This window comes from Camelus dromedarius, chromosome 18, assembly GCF_036321535.1.
Source record: "Camelus dromedarius isolate mCamDro1 chromosome 18, mCamDro1.pat, whole genome shotgun sequence".
Classification (NCBI taxonomy): domain Eukaryota; kingdom Metazoa; phylum Chordata; class Mammalia; order Artiodactyla; family Camelidae; genus Camelus; species Camelus dromedarius.
The window spans coordinates 28,754,591-28,776,137 of NC_087453.1; the positions used below are offsets into that span (position 1 = coordinate 28,754,591).

Below are 21,547 nucleotides of genomic sequence, written 5' to 3' on the forward strand. Positions count from 1 at the left end.
CATGATCTAGGTCTGTCTTACTCCCTTTGGTAGCCACTAGCCATGTGTGGCTATTTAATTCTACATTTAAATCAATTAAACTTAAATAAAATTTAAAAATTCAATTTCTGAGTCATACTCACCGCATTTCCAGAGCTCAACACCTCCATGCAGCTAGTAGCGGCCCTGATTTCAGCCCATACGTGGAACATTTCCATCAGAGCAGGACATTCTATGGCAGTACTAAACCAGGAAACTGACCTCAAGATGAGGTCAATGTGAGGAGAGGAACGTCTGAGCAACACACATGGTGTGTAATCTGCCTCTGTCTCTCTGTCTCTGTGTCTCTGTCTCTGTCTCTCTCTCTCTGTATTGATTAATTCTGAATGGATACAGATAATTGTCTAGGCATGGTGTATAATAAAGTTGCTATATAAGGAGTCTTGAAATAATGTAAGGGAAATTCTAATAGTTTAGTGCTAGAAATATAAAATAATTTCAGCAAATTATGAGTTTGGGAGGTGTTCGAAAAATAAGACCATCCATGTGGAGTGGATAAGGGGAGGAAGTGGACCAGATGGAAGTTCTCTGCATGTCTTGTCTTATGGGAGTGCAGGAGAGGGAGGAAATGTGGCATCTTTTGAGGGAACACAGTACATCTCATTAGGGGAATTAGTTGGGACATTGCTTACAAAATACAGTATGGAAGGGGGTATCTGATCCCAAGAGTAGAGAAAGGGGAGAGTCCATTGATAGAATGGAAGAACAGAGCCTCCAAGTTAATGAATGAAAAGCAATGAATGAAAATTAGCAAGAAAATAAAGAAAAGGAGAAAATAATGTACATTAAATGAAACACTAATATGGCAGAAATAAAATCAAGTATGAGTCATGATACTGAAATATAAACGTACTGAATTCTTCTAATAAATGTCAGATTGCATGAAGACAAAATGTCATAAATCCAAACACCTAAATGCTGTGTATGAAAAAAACTGCTAACACAAAGAAAAATACAGTGTTAGGATTAGACAAATGTATCTAATAAGCATAAACAAAAAGAAATCGGTTTTGGAAACATACATATCAGACAAGGGGGGTATTTAAAATTAAGTGCACTAAGCAAACTTGCAGATGCAAAAAAGTTTTGCAACACAATTGAAAAGACTGGAAAACCAACAGAAAATTTGGCCAAAGATTTGAAAAGAGGCAGTTCACAGAACGGGTGTTCCAACCGTTAACAGTGAAACGAAGAGAGGATCAAACATATGAGCAATCAGAGAAAGGAAGTAAAAATCACAACGACACCCTCCTTAGAGCTGAAAATACCGGAAAGGTTTGCAAAGCCAAGGCACCGGCCCGGTGTAAGGAGACGTGCGCTCCTGAGCTCTTCTGGCAGGTGCGCTGGCACCGCCGTTTCGCAGCGCCATCTGGCGGTACCGCTAAACTTAACAGTACACGTGCCTGCGAGCCCGCAATCCCACTCCAGGGTAACAGCGCGCCCCGTAGTCCGGAAGAAGTTTAACTCCACGCTGCATCTGAAGTCTAGCATCAGAGAATAAAATGTTATAACAAAAATATATCAAAAATCACAATCCTAGAGAGAGGCTTAAACATACCTCCCTCGGAATTTGGCAGAAATAGAGAATTTTTGCTATGAAAATAAATAAGGCATAGGAGAACTGCACTGGGAAATTCAAATTTGGTCTGACTTTATAACAATGTTAGTCGCTGCTAGTTATCAATATCGCAGTCACCCACAGACACATCTCGCATCTCAGCAAGCACCAAACAATGTCCAGCAGGCCCAACAAATGAAATGTTGAAAACCTAATAAAGGTTATCCATGCAGTGAACAAGTCAGAAATCAGAAGATCTTGAATGCCTGGAAGGTGCTTACAGGAAGGTTTTTCGTGCAATGCCCAGGATTGGGCGGAAATGTTGCAGAGATAAAGCAGAGTTTCTTCCAGTTTATCTGTGTTCTTGATTTCTGTTTTCTCCTCGCATGCCTGCCTTGTAATATGCTGTTACTGCTGGCATAACCTCAGCCACTCTTATCCGTCTGAAGCACAGCTTTGCTGCCTGGAAAGGTGCTGGCATCTCATGAGCTGGGCGAGAGCCTGTTCCACCTCTCCTACGTGATGGTTGTGTGACCTATGCCAAATGCCTGTTTGCCCAGAGCCCAGATTTCCCATCTGTAAGATAAAGCTGACACACCTACCCTCACTTAGAAAAGCTCAGATGAGCTGATGTCTGTTCAAACATATTAGTACTATGAACCCCAGCCCTGATCCCCAGAGGGAGTTCACATCCCACAGAGAAAACCACATAGAGAATCTCTTACCAGCAGGTCTGGAAGCAAGGAACACACGTCCCCAAATATTCACAATGGTTTGTAGACATTGAACTTTGTAACTGGGCATAAAACAGTTGTGGGTCTTTTCCATCTACAGGGAGCCTTTCAGGAAGGTTTTAAAAAAAAGTATTATTACTAGTGCCCCCACCCCCAGCACTGTCACCCCTACCATCACCAACTTAAATTTACAGAGAACTCTTTTCTTCTTTTTTTTTATTTCTTTCTGCTTTGACTTGACCCGCATAATAACTGTAAAAGGCAGGAAGATGTAGTTTGGAGCTGAGGGAATGCTAACCCATCATAGGGAAGGGATCTAGCCTTAACTGAAGTGTTAACTCCTAACCTGAACTGTCATCTATAAAACCATGCCAAGGGGAGAAGTGAAATACTGAGTACCACACGGACATCCTCCCTTGAAGAGCCAAGCTCACCAGTGGGGTAGGAGACAGTGCTGAGCCCAGGTTTTTGGTGTGAAGTTACCAAGAATCAGAGTTTTTGGAATCTGACAATTCTTTTTTTTTACCTGTCTGCATGTTTTTTTTCTGTGTTCTAGGTTAATTTCTCTCCAGTTGTTGCTAATTTACAAAGTCTTGTCAACTCCTTGGCTTTATTGTTATTCATTAACTTGGAAATCTGAAGCCTAGCTGATGGGTTCCAAAACTGCTTCCTCTTTTAGGCTCATTGTTCCTAAAGCTAAATTACTGATAAAACCACGAAGCTCATAGGATCTGGGAGACGGAAAATCACAGCATTCAAGACTGCAGGTGCCACCAGCTAACTGGACTAATTGGGCTCAGAAACTGGAAGATGAGGCTATGCACAGGCCAAATAACTACAGGAAGGTAATAACCGTGCACCCACAATGCCACTTTTACATCAAAGAACGGAACTTCCTACCCTTTTGAAAACAATGAAATTATCAATAAAAAATAAACTAGCTATCAACATAAATATTCAACAATACAAGAGTTTTCCAATCAAGCCACATCTGTCCTAATGTGGCCACTAAAAATAATACTGCAGAAAAATGTGACAGTATGTTAGGTTTAATTCCCAAACTTTATGGCAAAGTGCCCCAGAGGAATGCTGGGAACTCACAAGTGTGTGGAGGGGTATTTTAAAATTTTGAAGGAAATAGCAATATCTAACTTTAAAAAAAAAACAAAAAACAACCAATTCTGAGGTTGGCAAAATTTATTAAAGGCACTCACTTCATTATAGCGTTTCTTATTCGTGCACAGGATTCTAACCACAAAACAGATTTTTCACCATTAATCCAAATACTGTATATAGGACATGACACCTTGTAAATGACCAGCTCGGGGTAGTTCAAGTTTCTACATTCGATGGCGCTACATGCCTGCTGATGACATCACCACATGTGAAGCTGTGCATCTGGCTGGTGTCATGACAAAAAGGAGCAGGCTCTGTGTGAAAATCCACGTGGAACAGGAAATGAGGGGGTGGTATTGGGGGGTCCAACCTGCGTCTGAGGCTGAAGGAGATGTGTAGTGCCCAGGAGATATGCACATCTTCCTTAATGTTTAAGAATGACATAAAATATCTTAGTTTTGTGGATTATTTATTAGGACATAAATACTTAAGTTGTTTGGATTGAACGATGTACTTAATAAAAAAAAAACCATGAACGATTTCTTTCTGCCTAGGGGGCGCTGTGACAAAATTACTGAGACACTGGGGCTGGGGACCAAGAAAGTTTGGGAGCTGCTGCACTGGGTGAAAAAAACTGAAATAAGAACAGCATAAACATCGTAATCAATCTTGCTTTTCCACATATGTGTTTTAAAGTGATGGAAGAAAGTACATCGAAATGCAGCAGTGGAAATATGATAGGTCTTTCTTCTCCATAGTCTTCTCTATTTACTAACCCACTTGTGATGATTAAGTGTTACTCTCCTACGCTGAAAAAAATGAAAGGTTATTAAAAATGACTCCCCAGGGTTGCACATTTGCTTCTATGAATAAAAATATCTGCTAAACATACCAGAGAGTTTCATTTTTGGAGACTTTATTACACTCTGCTCACTTCTCCAGCTTCCTACTTCATCAATGCAGGAATATGGCTTTAGGACATTGAGGTTTTGAAGAAATCTGTTTCTAAGTGTATCTCTCCTTGGTGTTTTTTTTTTTTTTTTTTTTTTTTTTTAAGCCCTTCTCCCACCCCTGCAGCCTTCAGGAAGTGAGCTCGGCTTGGAGTTTTCAGCTGATGGGGCTTCTCAGCCTAACGGCTGGAAGATCCAACAGAGATGCTGCAACTGACAGGCGGCTGGGAGGACAGCCCAGCGGACACCTTGATCTCTGCCTTGTGACACAATGGACAGAGGATCCAGCTAATTGTGCCAGACTCCTGATCTATCAAAACGGTGAGGATATGAATACACATGTGCTGTTTGAAGCTGTTAAATTTAAAACTCACTACACAACAGAAAACTGATACAGATTTTGGTGCCTGGATGTGGGGTGCTGCCGTAACAAATACCTAAAAACGTGTGTATTAGTTTGCTAGAGCTGCGGTAACAAGGTACCACAGACTGATGGCTTCACCAACAGAAATTTATTTCCCACAGTTCTGGAGGCTGGAAGTCTGAGACCAAGGTGTCTGCAGGGTTGCGTCCTCCAACGCTGCTCTCCTTGACTTGCAGACAGCCTTTTCTCTGTCCTTCCCAACGTCTCTTCCCTCTTCTGATCAGGACACCAGTCTGATTGGATGAGGGCCCCTACCTTATGACCTCATTTAATCTTAATGACATCCTTAAAGACCCTATTTCCAAATAAAATCACATTTGGCGTTAGGGCTTCAACTTATGACTTTTTTGGGGTGTGTGTGTGTGGACAATTCGATCTATAGCAACACAGGCATTTTGCAACCAGAAGTGGGTAGAGGCTGGAGGAATTTTAAGGAGCGTGGTGGAGAAAGTCTAACTTGCCATGATCAGACTCTCACTTGAAATCTGGACTTTGAGGATGCTGACAGTGAGGCCTCAGAAGCAAATGAGGAACATGTCATCGGACCCTGGAGGAAGGGGGATCCTTGCCATATGCTGGCAGAAAGCTTGGCAAAACTGTCTTCTGGAATTCCATGGAAAGGAGAAGCTTTATGTGATGAACTTGGTGACCTGCCTAAAGAGATTGCCAAGAAAAGTGCAGAATGTGTTGCCTGTTCTCTTCTTTCTGCTCACAGTAAAGTGCAAGAGGAGAGAGATTCATTGGAGGGAATTTTTTTTTTTTTAAGGGAACCAGAATCTCATGACTTAAAAAACTCCAAGCCTCTCCAGATGGCAAAGATGAGAAAGTTAAGGGCTGGCCTCTCAGGAAAGCTTGCTCTAGAGAAAAGGCTGAGGGCACATTCCTATAACCAATTCTCAGTTGAAAACACAGAAAGACCCAAGGTCGGAGTGGGTGATCACACAACGGGCCTTTTTAAGAAATTAAGGGGGTGCTCCCAGATCTTCTTGATCAGACCAGAGATGCTTTAGGAAGCTTAAAGGCTCTGTCCCTCAGCCGTCTCAGGTGGCGGCCGAGGTATGGGAGGGTGTATCTTAACATCTGTGGCTATAGCTTTTGCCTCATGGGGGGAACCACAGAGAAATCCACACAAGGTCTACAAAGTTCCTGAGAAACTGTTTCAATAGAACCACTGCCAGCCTGGACTGCAAAGGACACGAGATATTACAACAGGAGGCTCTCAAGCCCCTCTGCACCCCCCACCCCCAATTTCCACCGGCTGATAAAATGACTCGGCTGCAAACACAGACTAGGAGGCAGAACCAAGACCCCGAGAGCCAGGCCTGAGACACTGAGGATCATTCTCAAGATTGAAACCTAATCAAGAAACTCAGATGTGGAATCTTAGAAAACAAAAATGGACACTATGAACTCATCTACAAAACAGAAACAGACTTGCAGACTTAGTAAACAATCTTATGGTTAATGGGGAAAAGAGGTGGGAGGGGATGAATTTAAGAGTTTGAGATTTACAAATGTTAGCCACTATATATAAAAATAGATGACACACACACACACACACAAAAGAAACTCTCAACATTTGCCAGGCTGGACTGCACAACAGCTTGGACCCGTGACTCCTTTTTACCGTCCGTTTCTCCTGTTTTGAACCTGCAGTATCTACAGCGATCATCCAGCGCCTGCCCCACCATCACATGTTGGGGGGCTGGGGGACACACACCTTGTAGGTTCCCAGTAGCATAGATGGGGGGAACCGTGCCCCGACAGCTGTACTTAACAGATCACACCTGATCAGGTGCTCTGCCCACACCTGACTCCAATTTAGTTTGAGATGATGCTGTAACAGGATGAGAGGAGAAACATGGTCTGGAGTAAATGCATTCTGCACATGGGATGAACAGTGAGAACCAGAGTGGACAGGCCCCAGGGTGGCTCCTCAATGATTCTGGGCTCCAGGTGCTCATGCCTTTGTGGGATCCCCCTCCACCAGCGTGGGCATGACCTGAGCTTGCTTTTAACCAACAGAACATGGCTGAGGTGAGAGGATGCCATGTCCACGGTTGAGTGTTAGATGCTATGGCAAATGTAATGGGATGTCACATGTCCCGTGGTTATGTTACATGATATGGCAACAGTGACAGGGTGACATGTCATGATTATGTCCTGACGTATACATACAACTCCCAAGCAGGTAGCTCTCGCTCTCCTGCTGGCTTTGAGGAAGCAAACTCCATAAGTTCTGCAAGAGCAAAGAAAAGAATTCTGCCAACAACCTAAATGAGCCTGGACATGGATTCTTCCCTGGTCGAGCCTCCAGATGGCCAGGAAGCCCAGCTGAAAGCAGACTCAGAGAAACTGTGAGGTAACAAATGTGTGCTCTTGTAAGCCATTACGTGTGTGGTAATTTATTATGCAGCATTAGAAAATGAATACAGAGATTCTCAATAGGCGATCGATTGTGTGCTTACAGCAAACTCTTAGACTTGTGCCGTCTTGGGTGCAGACTTCTCAGTGTAATTTTCCCCTTGTAGGTAACAGTGGTAGTATCCAGTCAGCTGGACGGTGACGTGCAGCTTGGAAGTGGTCAAAACATTGATAAACTGCTTTATCACTAGTTCAGAGTCAAGAATATAATGCTTACATTTAAAATTACATGACAAGAATATGGTAATGAATATATGTATGTATATGTATGACCGGGACATTGTGCTGTACACCAGAAATTGACACCTTGTAACTGATTGCACATCAATTAAAATAAAATAAAATAACATGACAAAATGATAAAAACTATAGGATTTGATGGTGCCCCCAAAGAAGCCTCCAGCTGCCATCTTAGTGCCCCAATTTCTATGAGATGCTAAATGAAAGATAAAATGAAATCTTTCAAGTTCCAAGCATGTGTGGGAGTCACAGGGAGCCACATGCTTTTTCCTTTTGATTTAGAAGTTACTATTTTCAGTTAGGTGACCCCTGCGAGCAGAGAAGAACTAGGGCAAACAAGCCATCCCTGAGCATATCACCCTTGTATGTAGAATGTCCCAGTTATCAAAGCACCACCATCCTCATCTGGCAAGTTCAGCTGTCGGGAGTTCAGAGCCAGCCACGCAATGGGAAGCCAGCACAAGTCTGGAGTGATGCCTGTGATCTGAGGGTTTGCGGTTTGACCTCAGATGTGATCGGCTCAGGGAGCAGGGAGGCCACTGTGGAGAGAGGGAGCCACAGGCGTTTCAGCGTTCACTCATCTGCTTCTTGGAGCCTGTGTTCTGTCCCTGTGTGGGATCTGTTCCATCTTCTCTCCGGAGTTACAGTCGGAGACCAGAGTCACTGGAGGAATGCTGGGCAAGGGGTTTTAAAGAAGAGGAGGCACTTGGAAATAGACCTAACCATCCAGCAGTCATAAATTACTTTCCCATACAACCTATTACAGACAACGGCTTTAAAATAGTGCATTCTATTGAGGTTTACCTTCAGGGCGACTGCAGGTACCAAACTCTTGAGAGGGAGTGATTGAGAACATTTGTTCTTGGGGCGTTAGTGGTCCAATTGTAATTGGAAAGCTAGGATCTCCCAAATTCCAGGAGCATGGGATGTGACAGTCTAGCTGTCTTCTCCTTATTCCAGTGAATTGCAGGTGTGGGACCCAGTCATTAGCAGATTATAGAAATGTCACACTGGGTGCCAGGATGAGGCAGCCGAGAGGCCCAGAGGAGGTGTGTGGTTAATATCCTGCCCTCCTCAAAATGGAAGAAGGTGTGAGTACCTGCAGCCATCAATTTCCTGTGATAATGTCCTCCACCCTGGAAACATCAGCCTTTGAGTTTCAGAGTAACAGCTAGGCCATATGAGTTTAAGGCTGCTCCAACAGGAAAGGAAATGTGGAGGTAGCTTAAACGAAAGACTACAGTAAAAGAAGAAAGATGATACGTAAAAGTGGTTCATGTCAATTTTTCCTTTTTTAAAAATTTTTGGAGGTGGCTGTGTGTGTATGGTGGGGAGGTGGAGTAGAGGCGGGGCACGGGGAGTGGTGGGCATGGGGCATGCCAACTATTAACTTTATTTATACAATAGAAAATGCCTTTCAGAAGTTTCTGGATTTGGTTGGGTCACAGAAATGAAGATAGATTATAAACTTGGCTTTGGTTTTGGCCTTACCCACTCTTTTGGGACAAAACGTATCTTGCCGAAATCTCCTGAACTCAGGCAAGTGAAAGCATTTGGAGCCGGTGTAATGTTTTTCTTTCACAGTCTCTGTGGCGGTGGGAATGTTGAGAAGGCATATGGAAAATGGAAGGAGAGATTCCAGAAAGTAATGGGCACCAAGAGAGTTGTGAGAGTCCAAGTCTGTGGTCCTCACTGGTTTTAAAGGTGCAGAAATACCACAATGGATTCACCACCTGTCCTCCCAGTGAGAGCCTTGGTTCCAGTCAACCTAATGGACACTGCTACAGGTGTTTTCAACCGGTGTTTTTGATGAGAGATTTTAGAATATAGGTGATCTGTCCCCAGAGTTCCATTTTATAATCCCCTTTTCATTTTTTTTAAATAACAATCTTTACAACACACACATTATTTCTTCTGCAAGAGGTTTGTGTTTTTCTGAAATGTCTTCTGACAATCATGGAGTTGGAAGGACTCCCTGAATCCCAACTATTCATACCCATTTAATTAATATGCCCCTAAAACCCACAGGATTGCATATCAAATCAATCTCACTGGCACACTTAAAAGTTGGATCTGACCCTTAAATGAATAAATTCATTTTGTAATAGAACAATTTCTTGATCTGAGACCTGTGTCCTTCACGCATAGGGGTTTAACCAATAGTAACCCCTGACTGTGGCTTAGAAGGCCCCCACTCCATCTGGACCCAATTTCCCTTGTGTCTGACCATATCTCCCACCCCCTCGCAAAGCCCACTCCGCTCCAGCCCCACAGGCTGTCTGTCCTTTAAACTTCCCACCCCCACGTCTTTGCACTGTTTTCCTTCTGCCTGTGAATTTCACCCCCTCCTGGGCCTTCTCCCTGTCACTTTCATGGGAGGACTCTCCTCACCAACTCTGGATAGAGTCACCCTCAGGTACTTTCGGAGGATATCTTATTTTCTTCATCAAACTTATTGCTACTGTAGCTGTGTTGTTTGCTTACTTAAAGGACCACCGCTTGTTTTCCCTTGAGAATTCCAGCTCCCCAGAGCAGGGACCTGGCACTTTCTGTCCACAAGGACAACCCCCTCACCAAGCACAATGCCTGGCATGGAGTGAGCATGCAATAAACACTTGTTGAACGAATGAGTGAATTTAATGTAGAATGTTCTGCATCCTGGAGGTTTTAAAGCTACAGCTCTCAGACTTGACTTTGAATTAACAAGTTTTGGCAACCCTGGGTACACAGGAGGACACAAACTCTGAGAAAATAACAGCAAGAATGACACCACTGCCATCATTCCCTGCAGTGACAACAATACATTAGATTCTGCTTCCTGAGTACCTAGCAGCTTGTTTGAGATGGTGTCTTTTATCTTTCAGGTTTGGTAGGACTTTTATAATCCTAGGAAGGTTTAAAATAAGTATTGCAGAGTAACCTGAGAAATTATAAAATATATACTGAAAGAATGAGGAAATGAAGCAAAACCAGAACATCAGTATTTTTATAAGAGGTTAAGCATTGGTACAAATATATCTTATCGCCGTTATGATATTTTAGGTATCTTTACTGTTTCTGTTGCATTTACTTTTTTTCAAATGCATGCGTTTACTCTTTTTTTTTTTCACTTTTTTATGTGCTTATAGTTAAAGCAGCCAAGAAAATTTGATCTAACCCACCTGTGATTTTCTTGAAATATTTGGGAAATTTTGACTAATTAATATTTAAATCTATAATATGACCAATGGAATTAATTTAAGAGTTAGTAGGTACTGGTATTCTAAAATGTTACTTAATAGAGCCATAATTTTATCATGTTACTAAGTACAAACAGTAGAATGTATTCTCTAAATATCAAAGTCCTTTGGATAGTTAGGATTTTGCCATTTAATCTTGCAAGGGAAACATGAGCACCTTCATTTTACAGACGAGGAAACTTCTATTCAAAGAAGCAGGTAGGTGACTTATCTAAAGCCATGCGGTTTGTAATTGGCTGATCCTGGCCTTAGATCCCATGTTGCTGACTTCTCAGGTCTTCTCTTCCCATTTCTGAAAGCCTAGATGCATGAACATCAGGGCATTGACTTTCATGCTGTAAGGAAGATGCTTCTACGCTCACCATCATATTTCAGCGGAAACAGATCTAAAAGAAGAAATAGGTAAACCACAGGGACTTAAGAAGATAAGAAAATCATGGGGGATCCATGAGCTTTAAGGGGGGACCCAAAGGGAAATATCAGAAAGAAAATAAAAGGACAGAAGCCACCTAGCCCAGCTGAAGGTCAGTGTGAGGCTTCCATGTTACACCCCATGGATCAGGGATGAGAGCCTGAAAAGTCATGTTGGGGCAACTCTCAGTTCTCAGAATTACTGGAAGTTTCATTCGGTTAAGGGCTTGGCAACCATCTGATACACAGTTTGAACTTGGTGACAACTCTCAGAAGGTAGAGGTGGCACTAAAAGAAACAGTCCCTTGAGACTGAATTCTGACTAATGAGGAAGAGGACATCAGTGATGGAGAAACGAGAAGGAACCTTGGGAGAAACCGTTGCCTTGGGTCAAAGGGAGATCATACCAAAAAATGACGGAGAGTTGCCCTGTATTTTAGGAAAGCAAATTTCAAAAAAATATTCAAGGCAAGGGTGAATCCCATGGAAACAGGACAAAGCAGGATGATGTGGCTCTGAAACCTTCAATCCTGAATGCAAAGTTGTGAATCATGAAAAGGGAAAAAAGATGGAGAATTACAGAGTTATGAAGATGGACTCATTCTTCAATGTGCTTCAACGTAAACTATAACATGGGAGAAAACAGAGCAATGGCAGAAGTCTTGCAGAATGGGGAGGCCAGACTTGAGGATTTACCTCTCTTGAGTTTACCTGTTTGTGTGAATAGAGTGGTTTTTATGCAACAATCAGGGGTAGGAGATGAGGATGAGGGAAACTCAGCGTCGGAAGATTATAAACTCCCAAAGACCGCCAGGATGAAGAAAACTCAGTCAGAGTCAGTTGTGCTTTGATATTCTCTGTGATTCTTTAAACTTGAAAGGATAAAAAGAAGATTTTTAGAAAGGATTGGAAGGCTACATTAGAAAAGGGAATGCTGAGTAAGGATGTTGGAATTCTAAATGACTTCAAAACCCTTGGCTTAGAGAAATGAAATTCTATGACACTAAAAGGGATGAAATTTTGCCTTCAATAATCTATGAGACAGTTGTAGACCCCAAAGATTACCAGCCAAGTGGAGAAGACAAGTCTCTCTGTTTTCATAAAAAAAAAAAAAGAACACAAGAAAAAACTCTGGGTAGTATATGAAGAGCACATTGTAGAAGCTACAGATAATCAAATTTGATGTCAGCCCTAAGACAATGGTTCTCAAACTTTCTGGTTTCAAGAACGACTTATAATTATTGAGGACTACAAAGACTTCGGTTTATGTTATATTTATTAATACTTACTATATTTGAAACTAAAACTGAGAAACGTTTAAAACACAAGAACACAAAGCACAGATCCATGAGGTGTCAGACCAATGACATTAACACACATCAGGAAGCTTCTAGCAGAGAATGAGGATGAAAATGGCAAATGATGCTTTAGTATTATAATGAAAATAGTTTTGATCTTGCAGACCTCCTGAGACAGTCTGAAGGACCCCCAGGGGTTCTGGACAAAACTTTGAGAACTGGTGCAAGAAAACTTCTCACCATGTGCCCAAGGGGACATAGACAAGGATATTCATGACAATATTACTTATAAATAGGAAATACTTGACAATATCCTTTCATTGAGAAATGGATAAGCTGTAAACGGCTATTATTTTAAAAAGAAATTCATATTGATTTGAAGAAAATGAATTTATCTCAAAAATGTTAAGTAAAAAAAGCAAGTTAGAGAATATTATATAAAGTATGACATCATTTAATGAAATTTAAATATGTCAAAAAACACTATTAACATTGTTTCTATCGTCTTACTTGAAAATGAAAACAATCTGAAACACTACAATGTGCTATTTGTTTACTTTAGATAGAAGCTACAAAGGATTTTTAACATGATCCTCTGTAATTTTTTTTTTTTAGCAGTTTTCAAAATGATTTCTAGGCTGTTACAACAGGTGATTAGTAAGTTCCAGCTTCAGTCCACCTAAGACAGTGGTTCTTAAAGTGTGCCCTCCACCCATCAGTAGCACCAGCATCATCTGAGAACTTGTTAGATGTGCAAACCATGGGACCCCCCACAGGCCTACGGAGTCAGAGTCTCAGGAGTGGGCCCCAGGAATCTCAGTTGTAACCAGCTCCTCAGGAGGTGCTGATGAAAGCTCAAGTCTGAGAGCCACTGGGCAAGAACGAATGCGACCATTCAACCTGCCCTTTACATAAATGTATCTAATTCTGCAGGAATTTTGGTAACATTGCTTATGACATCCTTGTGGACAAAATGATGTTAGATACAAAGAGGAGTTTCTCAAAGATATTTACCAAATGTTTTATGTTTTCGAGGGATCTCCCTACCCCGCCCCCCACCTTGCCTACATGCCTTTGGCTTCGGTGCATGAACTTTAACTTGTGACACGAATCTGAGCTAACCTGTGGCTCCTGGTTACATTTCTGAGATTTTGGAAACGTTGGCCAAGGTAAACTTGTGTTAATACCTTATGTGGACAAATTCATTTTTAATGACCTAAATCAAGGTTATCAAAATGTGGTCCCCAGACCAGCAGCATCAGCATCACCTGGAAACTTATTAGAAGTGCAAATTCTTTGGCTTCATCCCAGTCCTGCTCCATCAGGAACTCTGGGGATGGGCCCAGCAATCTTTATCAAGCCCTCCACGTGATTCCATTGGACTGTAGTTTGAGAAACACTGACCTAAATAAATCTACATACAAGAGGTGTGTCCTTCTGAGTGTGACGTGCAATCTAAAGAAGGCTTGAATAGGAACAGCTGACACTTTAATCAGTCAGAGAAGAGAATGTCGGTTGCATGGGTGAATTTCCATTTGGAACCAGTCTGCCCGAAGCTCACTGACCAATCCTGGCCACCGCGGGAGGCACGTTCACTCCTTCCAGCACTGCTTTTATGTCGCCGTCTCTCTCACTTTCCTTTGTCTACTTTAAAGGACAACTGGACCAAATTAGAACTGTCAGTTCTAGTTAACATAAAAAAAAAAAAAAACTTTGCCGAGATAGCTTCAAATCTCCACAACTCTGCCTATGCACCCCTTTCTAAAAATTCATTCATAGCTTCTTATTCCAAAGATTGTTCTGACTTCTGCAACATATTCTGAATGGTTTATAGTCTGTCCTTCTCAAGTGACTTGGAAGATTTCTCCAGAGAAGTGAGAAATCCAAACTTCCCACAAAGTGAGATCATCTGAACCTCATGGCACACTTTGGCCCCTTGCACCTTTTATTTTCCTTATTCCAAGAGGCTGGTAGGGCCAGCAGGTTTCTCTCGGACCACTGATATTGTCCAACATGTGCCTACAGCACCAACTGCACATGCAGGATCTGGAGAAAGAGAGGTTCCATCGATAGGACTCTGGTAAGAGTCTAAAGTCTGGATTTCTTGGGTGTCCTTCAATTAAAAGCATTTAAATAACTCCACTCTTTCTGGGGAAAATCCAACCTAGCTGACCCTTGTTTTGTCACTCCTTGTCTGTTTTTATTTTTTTTTTTTTAATTTTTTTTTCTCACAGGCAAAGCTGTGCCTGAGGTCCCATCTGCAGAAATCCAGGACTGGATTCATACTTGAGATGTATTTTCCAGTTGTCTCACCTTTAGCATTCACGTGCCTCTAACAAACAATCCCATTTCATCCAGACTGGATACGCACACCCTTGGCATCAGGACTAGGAAGCCCATGATGTGAGTCAGAGAATCACGGGGCTCAGGAGCTCAGCAGTTAGGAATCCCTGCTCCATCTCTCAGGAGGGCTGGTAAGTTCTGTCTGGGAGGGATGATGAGCTGGCCCATCCAGGAGATGGAAGAAAAGAGCTGGAAGGTCCTGTAAAGTCCTGCATCCACTACGCCTAGTGGATTATCACTAAGACGAGAGTCCTCTCTCACTGCCAACCAAGACCTGCTAGGACCTGGACAAGTGAAAACCATGGTGAAATAAATGTTACTCTGTCCTCACCCAATGATAAATGCACTCCCTAATAAGACAGCACATTCTGAGCCTTTAGCTAGGATGTTACACTCAGTCTGCTTCCTTCCAGAATGTTCCACATCCAATGATAACTGTACTCAAGAACAAGAAAATAGCCCTCATTTCATGTGGGCATGTTTCCTTTGCCATGATGGTCAATAGCAGATAACTCTTCTGGGCACACTGTACATTCCATTTTCTGGGTTTTATAAAAACTTGGAATATGAGAAAAAAAAATACAACTAAAAAGCAAATTCTTTCCAATCCCATGTTCATTTTAGATAAGGTCCATCCTATTATTTGGTCATTAGTAAGGCATTAGTCTTTTTTTTGGGGGGGAGAAAATCGTGTTCAATAGTAGAATATTGCCTAATATTAGCCAGTAGAGTTGGTTAATTGGTCAGTTTCTATTAAGTATCAATCAATACCTGTTTAAAACGAGACGTTCCTTTTTATCCCTAAGGATTTATCTTCTCAAATATCCACCTTCTGAGTATTTTACAATTTAATTGGCCTGAAAAGTTTCAAAATCTTATCAGAACATCAAATTCACAAGATGCAGGATTAGAACACTCTGTATTGATCTCTGGGCAGAACAGACCCACACGTTCAATACTAGAATAGAATGACCAAGACCATGTGTAAATGAGGGGATCAGAATTCTAGCCTACTCAGCTCAGGTGACCTATTATAAGCATTTCTTGTAATTTATCAACTAGGTTCCTTCTCTTTACACCCTTCAAAAATGTATCCACTATTGTTTGACCTTTCATTTAAACCCAGTGTACTCAGTATGCACGTTAATACAAAATAAGGTAGTTACATAGCTCAGATGCCTACTAATATAAGGAGCAAGGATAGACCCTGACCTACTGGATACATGGTGATAAGCTTCAATGATGCTCAACTGCCATAGGGAGCTTTTGGGACATCACTTGGTGGTCCAGGGAATTCTTATCATTCTGAGGTGCAGAAGGAAACTGCAATGGCTGGATTTTCCTTGTAGTCTCTTGACATCCCTGAAATTTACTGGATCTGATTTCCTTTTTAATGCAATTATTTTGATGAACATTCCTTGCCAAACCAAAGCTAGCAGTCATCTTTGCTATGATGAAGTCTACATTTTTTCCTCATACAATTAACAGTTTAATAATAACATTTTATAGTTACATTATTTGATTGTATTCAGGGATACTCCAGATGCTCAGGAAGCAGGGAACCCAATAATTTATAGTGTTTACCGTGTCACTAAAAAAAATATTCGACAGACAAGAATTTTATACTTTTTCTTAGTTGAATAAAATTAATTTTGTTTTGTTAAAGTTATTGTTATTTGCTATTTGTATAACACCTTAAAGTATGTCAGATGATTATTCTAAAAAATTTTTATTGAAGCATTTAAAAAAAAATCCCACGCCAAAAATCTTCTAGCCATTTAAGGTAAATTATATCCTATTCTAGGACTCAAATGATTCATTTTATTTGCAATAGCTCTCTTTTAGACTATGAGTACTATATATATAGTTCTATATATATGTGTGTATATAGTTCTCTATATATATACACACACACATATGTAAAATTTTATATATATATAAGTATGTACTTATAAATATAAATATATATTTGATCATATATATGCATGTATGCGTGTAACCATACATGAATCACTTGTTATTGCTAAAAATATGTTATTACTAATTCGACACAAGTTTAAAGATTCTGAGGGCAAATGCAAAAACACAAGGATGTTTAATATAACATCTCCTTGGCGGGGGAGGATATAACTCAAGTTGTAGAGCACATGCCTAGAATGCACAGGGTCCTGGGTTCAGTTCCTAGCACCTCCTCTAAAAATAAATAAATAAATGAACCTAATTACCTCCCTGCCAAAAAAAAAAAGAAAAAAAGAAAAAAAAGTCTCTTCAGAGGTTATTGTCAATATTTATCAGAGGGGTGGGGAAGATATTCTTTAGTGTAAAGACTAGCAAACACAATTTAAAACAGAAATTAAAATGTCCTATTTTGTGATTGCATTGTATGTGTCTGATTTAGAAAACACTCACATCTGAAAGCTGAGGTTATTTTTCATGGGTTGCCATTTACAATAAGGGGTGAACATGACAATGGTTGAAGAATAATTTTGGATAATCTGTAGGTATTTAAAAACCAGTACATGATTTAGGCATTTTGTAGCTCGCCCGTAAAGATGGTGCACCTCATCAAAAGAAAGCACACTCCCTCAGCCAACTCAAAAGAGCATCCTCACCGTACCTTCATGGGAGCCAGCTGGATGGGAGTGATGCATGAAGGGTCCACCATGGGCTTCGGCCTGTTGGCCGTGTCTGCTAACAGGCTGTGCCACTGCTGGGGGAGGCCAGTAAATTTCTGCTCTTGTGGATCAAACCCCGTGTGAACCCTGTGTTCAAAGTTGGACGGGCCGGATATTTCAATCTTTTTCTTTTTCTTCCCAAACATGATGCAAAAACCTGAGACACGCAAAAAGAAAAGAGGAGTTGTTAGATCTCGCCAGCAGAAGACATAGGAAAATGAGCAGTTCATTTATAGTTATATCTTTTCCATTATTCCTCTACCTATCAGCTGGGAAAGATGGAATTTGTATTTTCAGGGTCTGCAGATTAGATAACGTCATTCCAAACTTTTCATTCTCTCCTTGCACTTGCCATATGGAGTATAGTTTCCTGACCCACTGAGCTTGGATTTGACCATGTGACCTGCTTTGACTAAGGGCCTGTGGATGGAAGAAAGTGTTTCATTTCAAGGCCCCTCTTCCTAATGCCATCGCCTTGGGGGTTGGGATTTCAACATACGAATTTTGGACAGACACAGTCAGACCGCAGCACTGCCTACGTATTCTCTCGACAGGGCTCAGACTTTTCCCAGCACTAACTCCCCAGCCTTTATCAGAACCCATTTCCTCATCCATCCGGGTGGTTACTTCAGACTAATTTAGGAAACTCAGTAAGGTAATAATGAAAAGCTAAAGAAAGATGATAAAGGCTCAAAAAGACCTTGATATGCTATCTCTCATAAAAAGCATAATTACATTTTTTTATTCTTTAAGCACCTTACTATAATTAGGTTAATAAATATAGATCAATTGATTTCAAACATTTCAGAGCATCTAAGCCAAAGTATAAAGAATTAAAGGAACCCAGCTGTAGTAGACTGTCACAGAAACAGTCCCCAGTGTTTCAGGTCTCCCAGTGTCCATGCCCTTGGGTGAGTCCCTACCACTCACTCTGGACCTGGATATATAACCTACTGTGGCCAGTGGGACAATAGAAACCATAACACAAGCATGAAACGTGCTTGCCCTTTGGGGCTTGCCCTATTGCTGCTCTTGGAACCAGCAGCCAGCATGAGAATAAGGCTGGGGAATGACAGACAGCGTACCCTGTCACCCACCAGCCCATCAGCCCATCAGCCCAGTCAACAACTAGCCCTGGAAGCAGAGCTGCCGGGCTGACCAGCAGTTGCCCACTAAGCAAGCCCACTCAGAACCAGCAGAAGAACCCCCAGCTGAGCTGGACCCAAAGTGCCAACCACAAATACATGGCTGTTGTGTTAAGCCATTACATTCTGGAGTAGATTGTTGCACAGAAAAGCTGATTATTATCTCATAACTTGCATCTTCATTTTCCTCTATTTTAGCTGCTTCAAAGTCTCAAGTAACAATGTCCAATCTGAATAACTATATTAGCTGTTATATAATTGTGTATACTCAGAGGAGTCTTTTTTCAAAGTCTGTTTTTATTGCAGTATAGTCAATTTACAATGTTGTGTTAATTTCTGGTGTACAGCAAAGTGATTCAGTTATACATATATATATATATATTCCTTTTCATATTCTTTTTCATTATAGGCTATTATAAGATATTGAATATAGCTTCCTGTGCTATATAGTATAAACTGATTTTTGATCTATTTTATATATAGTAGTGTGTATCTGCAAATCCTGAACTCCCAATTTATCCCTTCATCCTCTCCTTCACCCCTGGTTACCATGAGTTTGTTTTCCATGTCTGTGAGTCTGATTCTGTTTTGTAAATAAGCTCATTTGTGTCATTTTTTTAGATTCCACATATAAATGATGTCATATGGTATTTGCCTTTCTCTTCCTGATTTACTTTATTTAGTATGATATTCTCTATGTCCATCCATGTTGCTGCAAATGGCATTATTTCATTCTTTTTTATGGCTGAGTAGTGTTCCATTGTGTATGTGTGTATGTGTATATATATATGCACACACACATACACACCACATCTTCTTTATCCAGTCATCTGTCAATGGACATTTAGGTGCTTCCATGTCTTGGAAATAGCCCTGTAAATAGTCCTAATATGAACACCAGGGTGCATGTATCCTTTCAAATTAGAGTTCCCTCTGGATGTATGCCCAGGTGTGGGATTGCTGGATCATATGGTAGGTCTATGTTTAGTTTTTAAAGGAATCTCCATACTGTTATAATGGCTGCACCAAAGTACATTCTCACAAGCATTATAGGAGAGGGTTCCCTGTTCTCCATACTGTCTCTCCAGCATTTATGATTCATGGACTTTTTTTAACGATGGCCATGACTCAGAGGAGTCTTGATTGTGATGCTACTGTCTGGCTGGTCAAGGGCCTAGAACATGTTCAGTGGCCAGGAAATTATTCCAAAGAAGTAAGTGACTCTACATACCATCTCTCTGTTATCCTATAAAAATAAAAATACATTTGAAAATATTTGGTCATGTGTTGGCTGAGTCCACTTAACATTTTAATAAACTTTATGGTCATCAAAAAATAAAACAAGGTGGCAATTGTTTTAGGAAAACAAATCATTTGAGAAGAGTTCTTTTTCCATGTATACACTCCTGAATAAGCACTGAGAATATTAGATCAAATATTTTTAGAACCAGAATAGACATGTCCTACGATTCCCTTCCTGCTTGTGAATTTCTCGGTGGTTGCTATGCCATTCAAGTGAGGATATAAAAAAGGAAAATATCAATGAACTATACTAATCTTGTTTTAAAATAAGACAGTTGTGGAGAGGAAACCCGCAGCTGAATTAATTTGCCTACACTGCATCCTGTGATACTACGCAACTGTAATTTAAATGGTAATCAAGGCAGTTCTGCATGTCTAGTAAGTTTGAGGTAAAGAGGAAACAACTTAAAAGGAAAATTAAGACGTTCTAAATCCTAAAGCAGTGTTCCTGTGAAGCTCACACTTAACTGAAGGCAGAGAGATAACCCCCATGATGTACGGTGACGTCCCAGGAGTGGTGGCCATTCCTCTGACAGCAATGAGGAATGCCAAGCTCAGGTGAGGGACACATGGTAGGGGACCCTCCTTACATCCAGGTCTGCTTGGGAAGTGGTTTCTTTTCTCCGATGAGTCCATGCTTGGTCTGTGCCTGGCAAAGTGCTAAATGTTGAATGTGACTGATCTCACTTAAAACTCACAGTAACCCCATGCTGGGGTCCCCAAGACCACCCCTAGGTTTGATTTGCTAGAACTCACAGGACTCAGCATAGTGTCATAAGACTCGGCTGTGATTTATTACAGTGAAAGGATACAAAGCAAAAGCAGCCAAGGGAAAAGGCACATGGACAAAATCTGGAGGGAACCAGGAGCAAGTTCCCAGGGATCCTCTTCCAATGGACTCAAAAAGGATGTGATTAATTCCTCTAGCTCTAAATTGTGACAATGTGTTGGAAGTGTTGTTTCCCAGAGAAGCTTGTTAAAGACTCAGTACCTGAGGATTTTATTTGATACCCATCACATAGGCACCTCTGCCTGGCCCATGCCAAAATTTCCAACTTCAGAAGGAAAGCAGGGGTTCAGTATAAACCATCTTGTTTGCATGAACAGTTTGGTTGCAGTAAGCCATTGGAAACCCTCTCCAAATCCAAGTTCTCAGATGCCAGCAAGGGCCAACTTTGCAAATTGGCTTCTCTAAGACATGCAGTCTCAGTCCTGCTATGTTACTGCTTCTGCACAAGAGGTGTTATTATCATACCCCCATTTTACAGAAGAGAAAACAGTAGCTCAGAGGTAAGAAACTGGCAAAGCTGGAGACTCAGAACCTCAAAGCACATACTTGGAGTTACCACACGGTAAATCAGGGAACCACTGGATTTTTAAACCTTTTTAGTAAACCATGTGTGGTATATTTCTTTCCTAAGATATTTTTAAACCAACTGAAAACAAACCCTTGCTAAAATTAATGTGTATTAGAATATATTCAAATAAGACTTCAAAAAATCGTCCTTCAAAAAAGATTTATATGAGTGGCAGAGAAAAGAAGAGGGCTACCACCCATCATTTTTAAATTATCTAGAGTAGACGTTCACAAATGACTGAAGAAGCAGCTATCTTTTGGGAAACAGACCAGGTGACAACTTGGTCTTCCA

At 41.0% G+C, this 21,547-nt stretch overlaps 1 protein-coding gene across 2 annotated transcripts in view; it reads right to left on the minus strand.

The window, feature by feature from the left end:
- Nucleotides 1–21,547, minus strand: part of PAK5 (p21 (RAC1) activated kinase 5) — a 246,834-nt gene that overhangs the window by 76,431 nt on the left and 148,856 nt on the right. For both annotated transcript variants that reach the window (XM_064475876.1, XM_031434244.2), the window contains one exon: nucleotides 17,394–17,608. In XM_064475876.1, coding sequence (XP_064331946.1) covers nucleotides 17,394–17,597 — 204 coding nt within the window. In that variant the 5' untranslated portion in view covers nucleotides 17,598–17,608. The remainder of the gene's footprint in view (nucleotides 1–17,393; nucleotides 17,609–21,547) is intronic.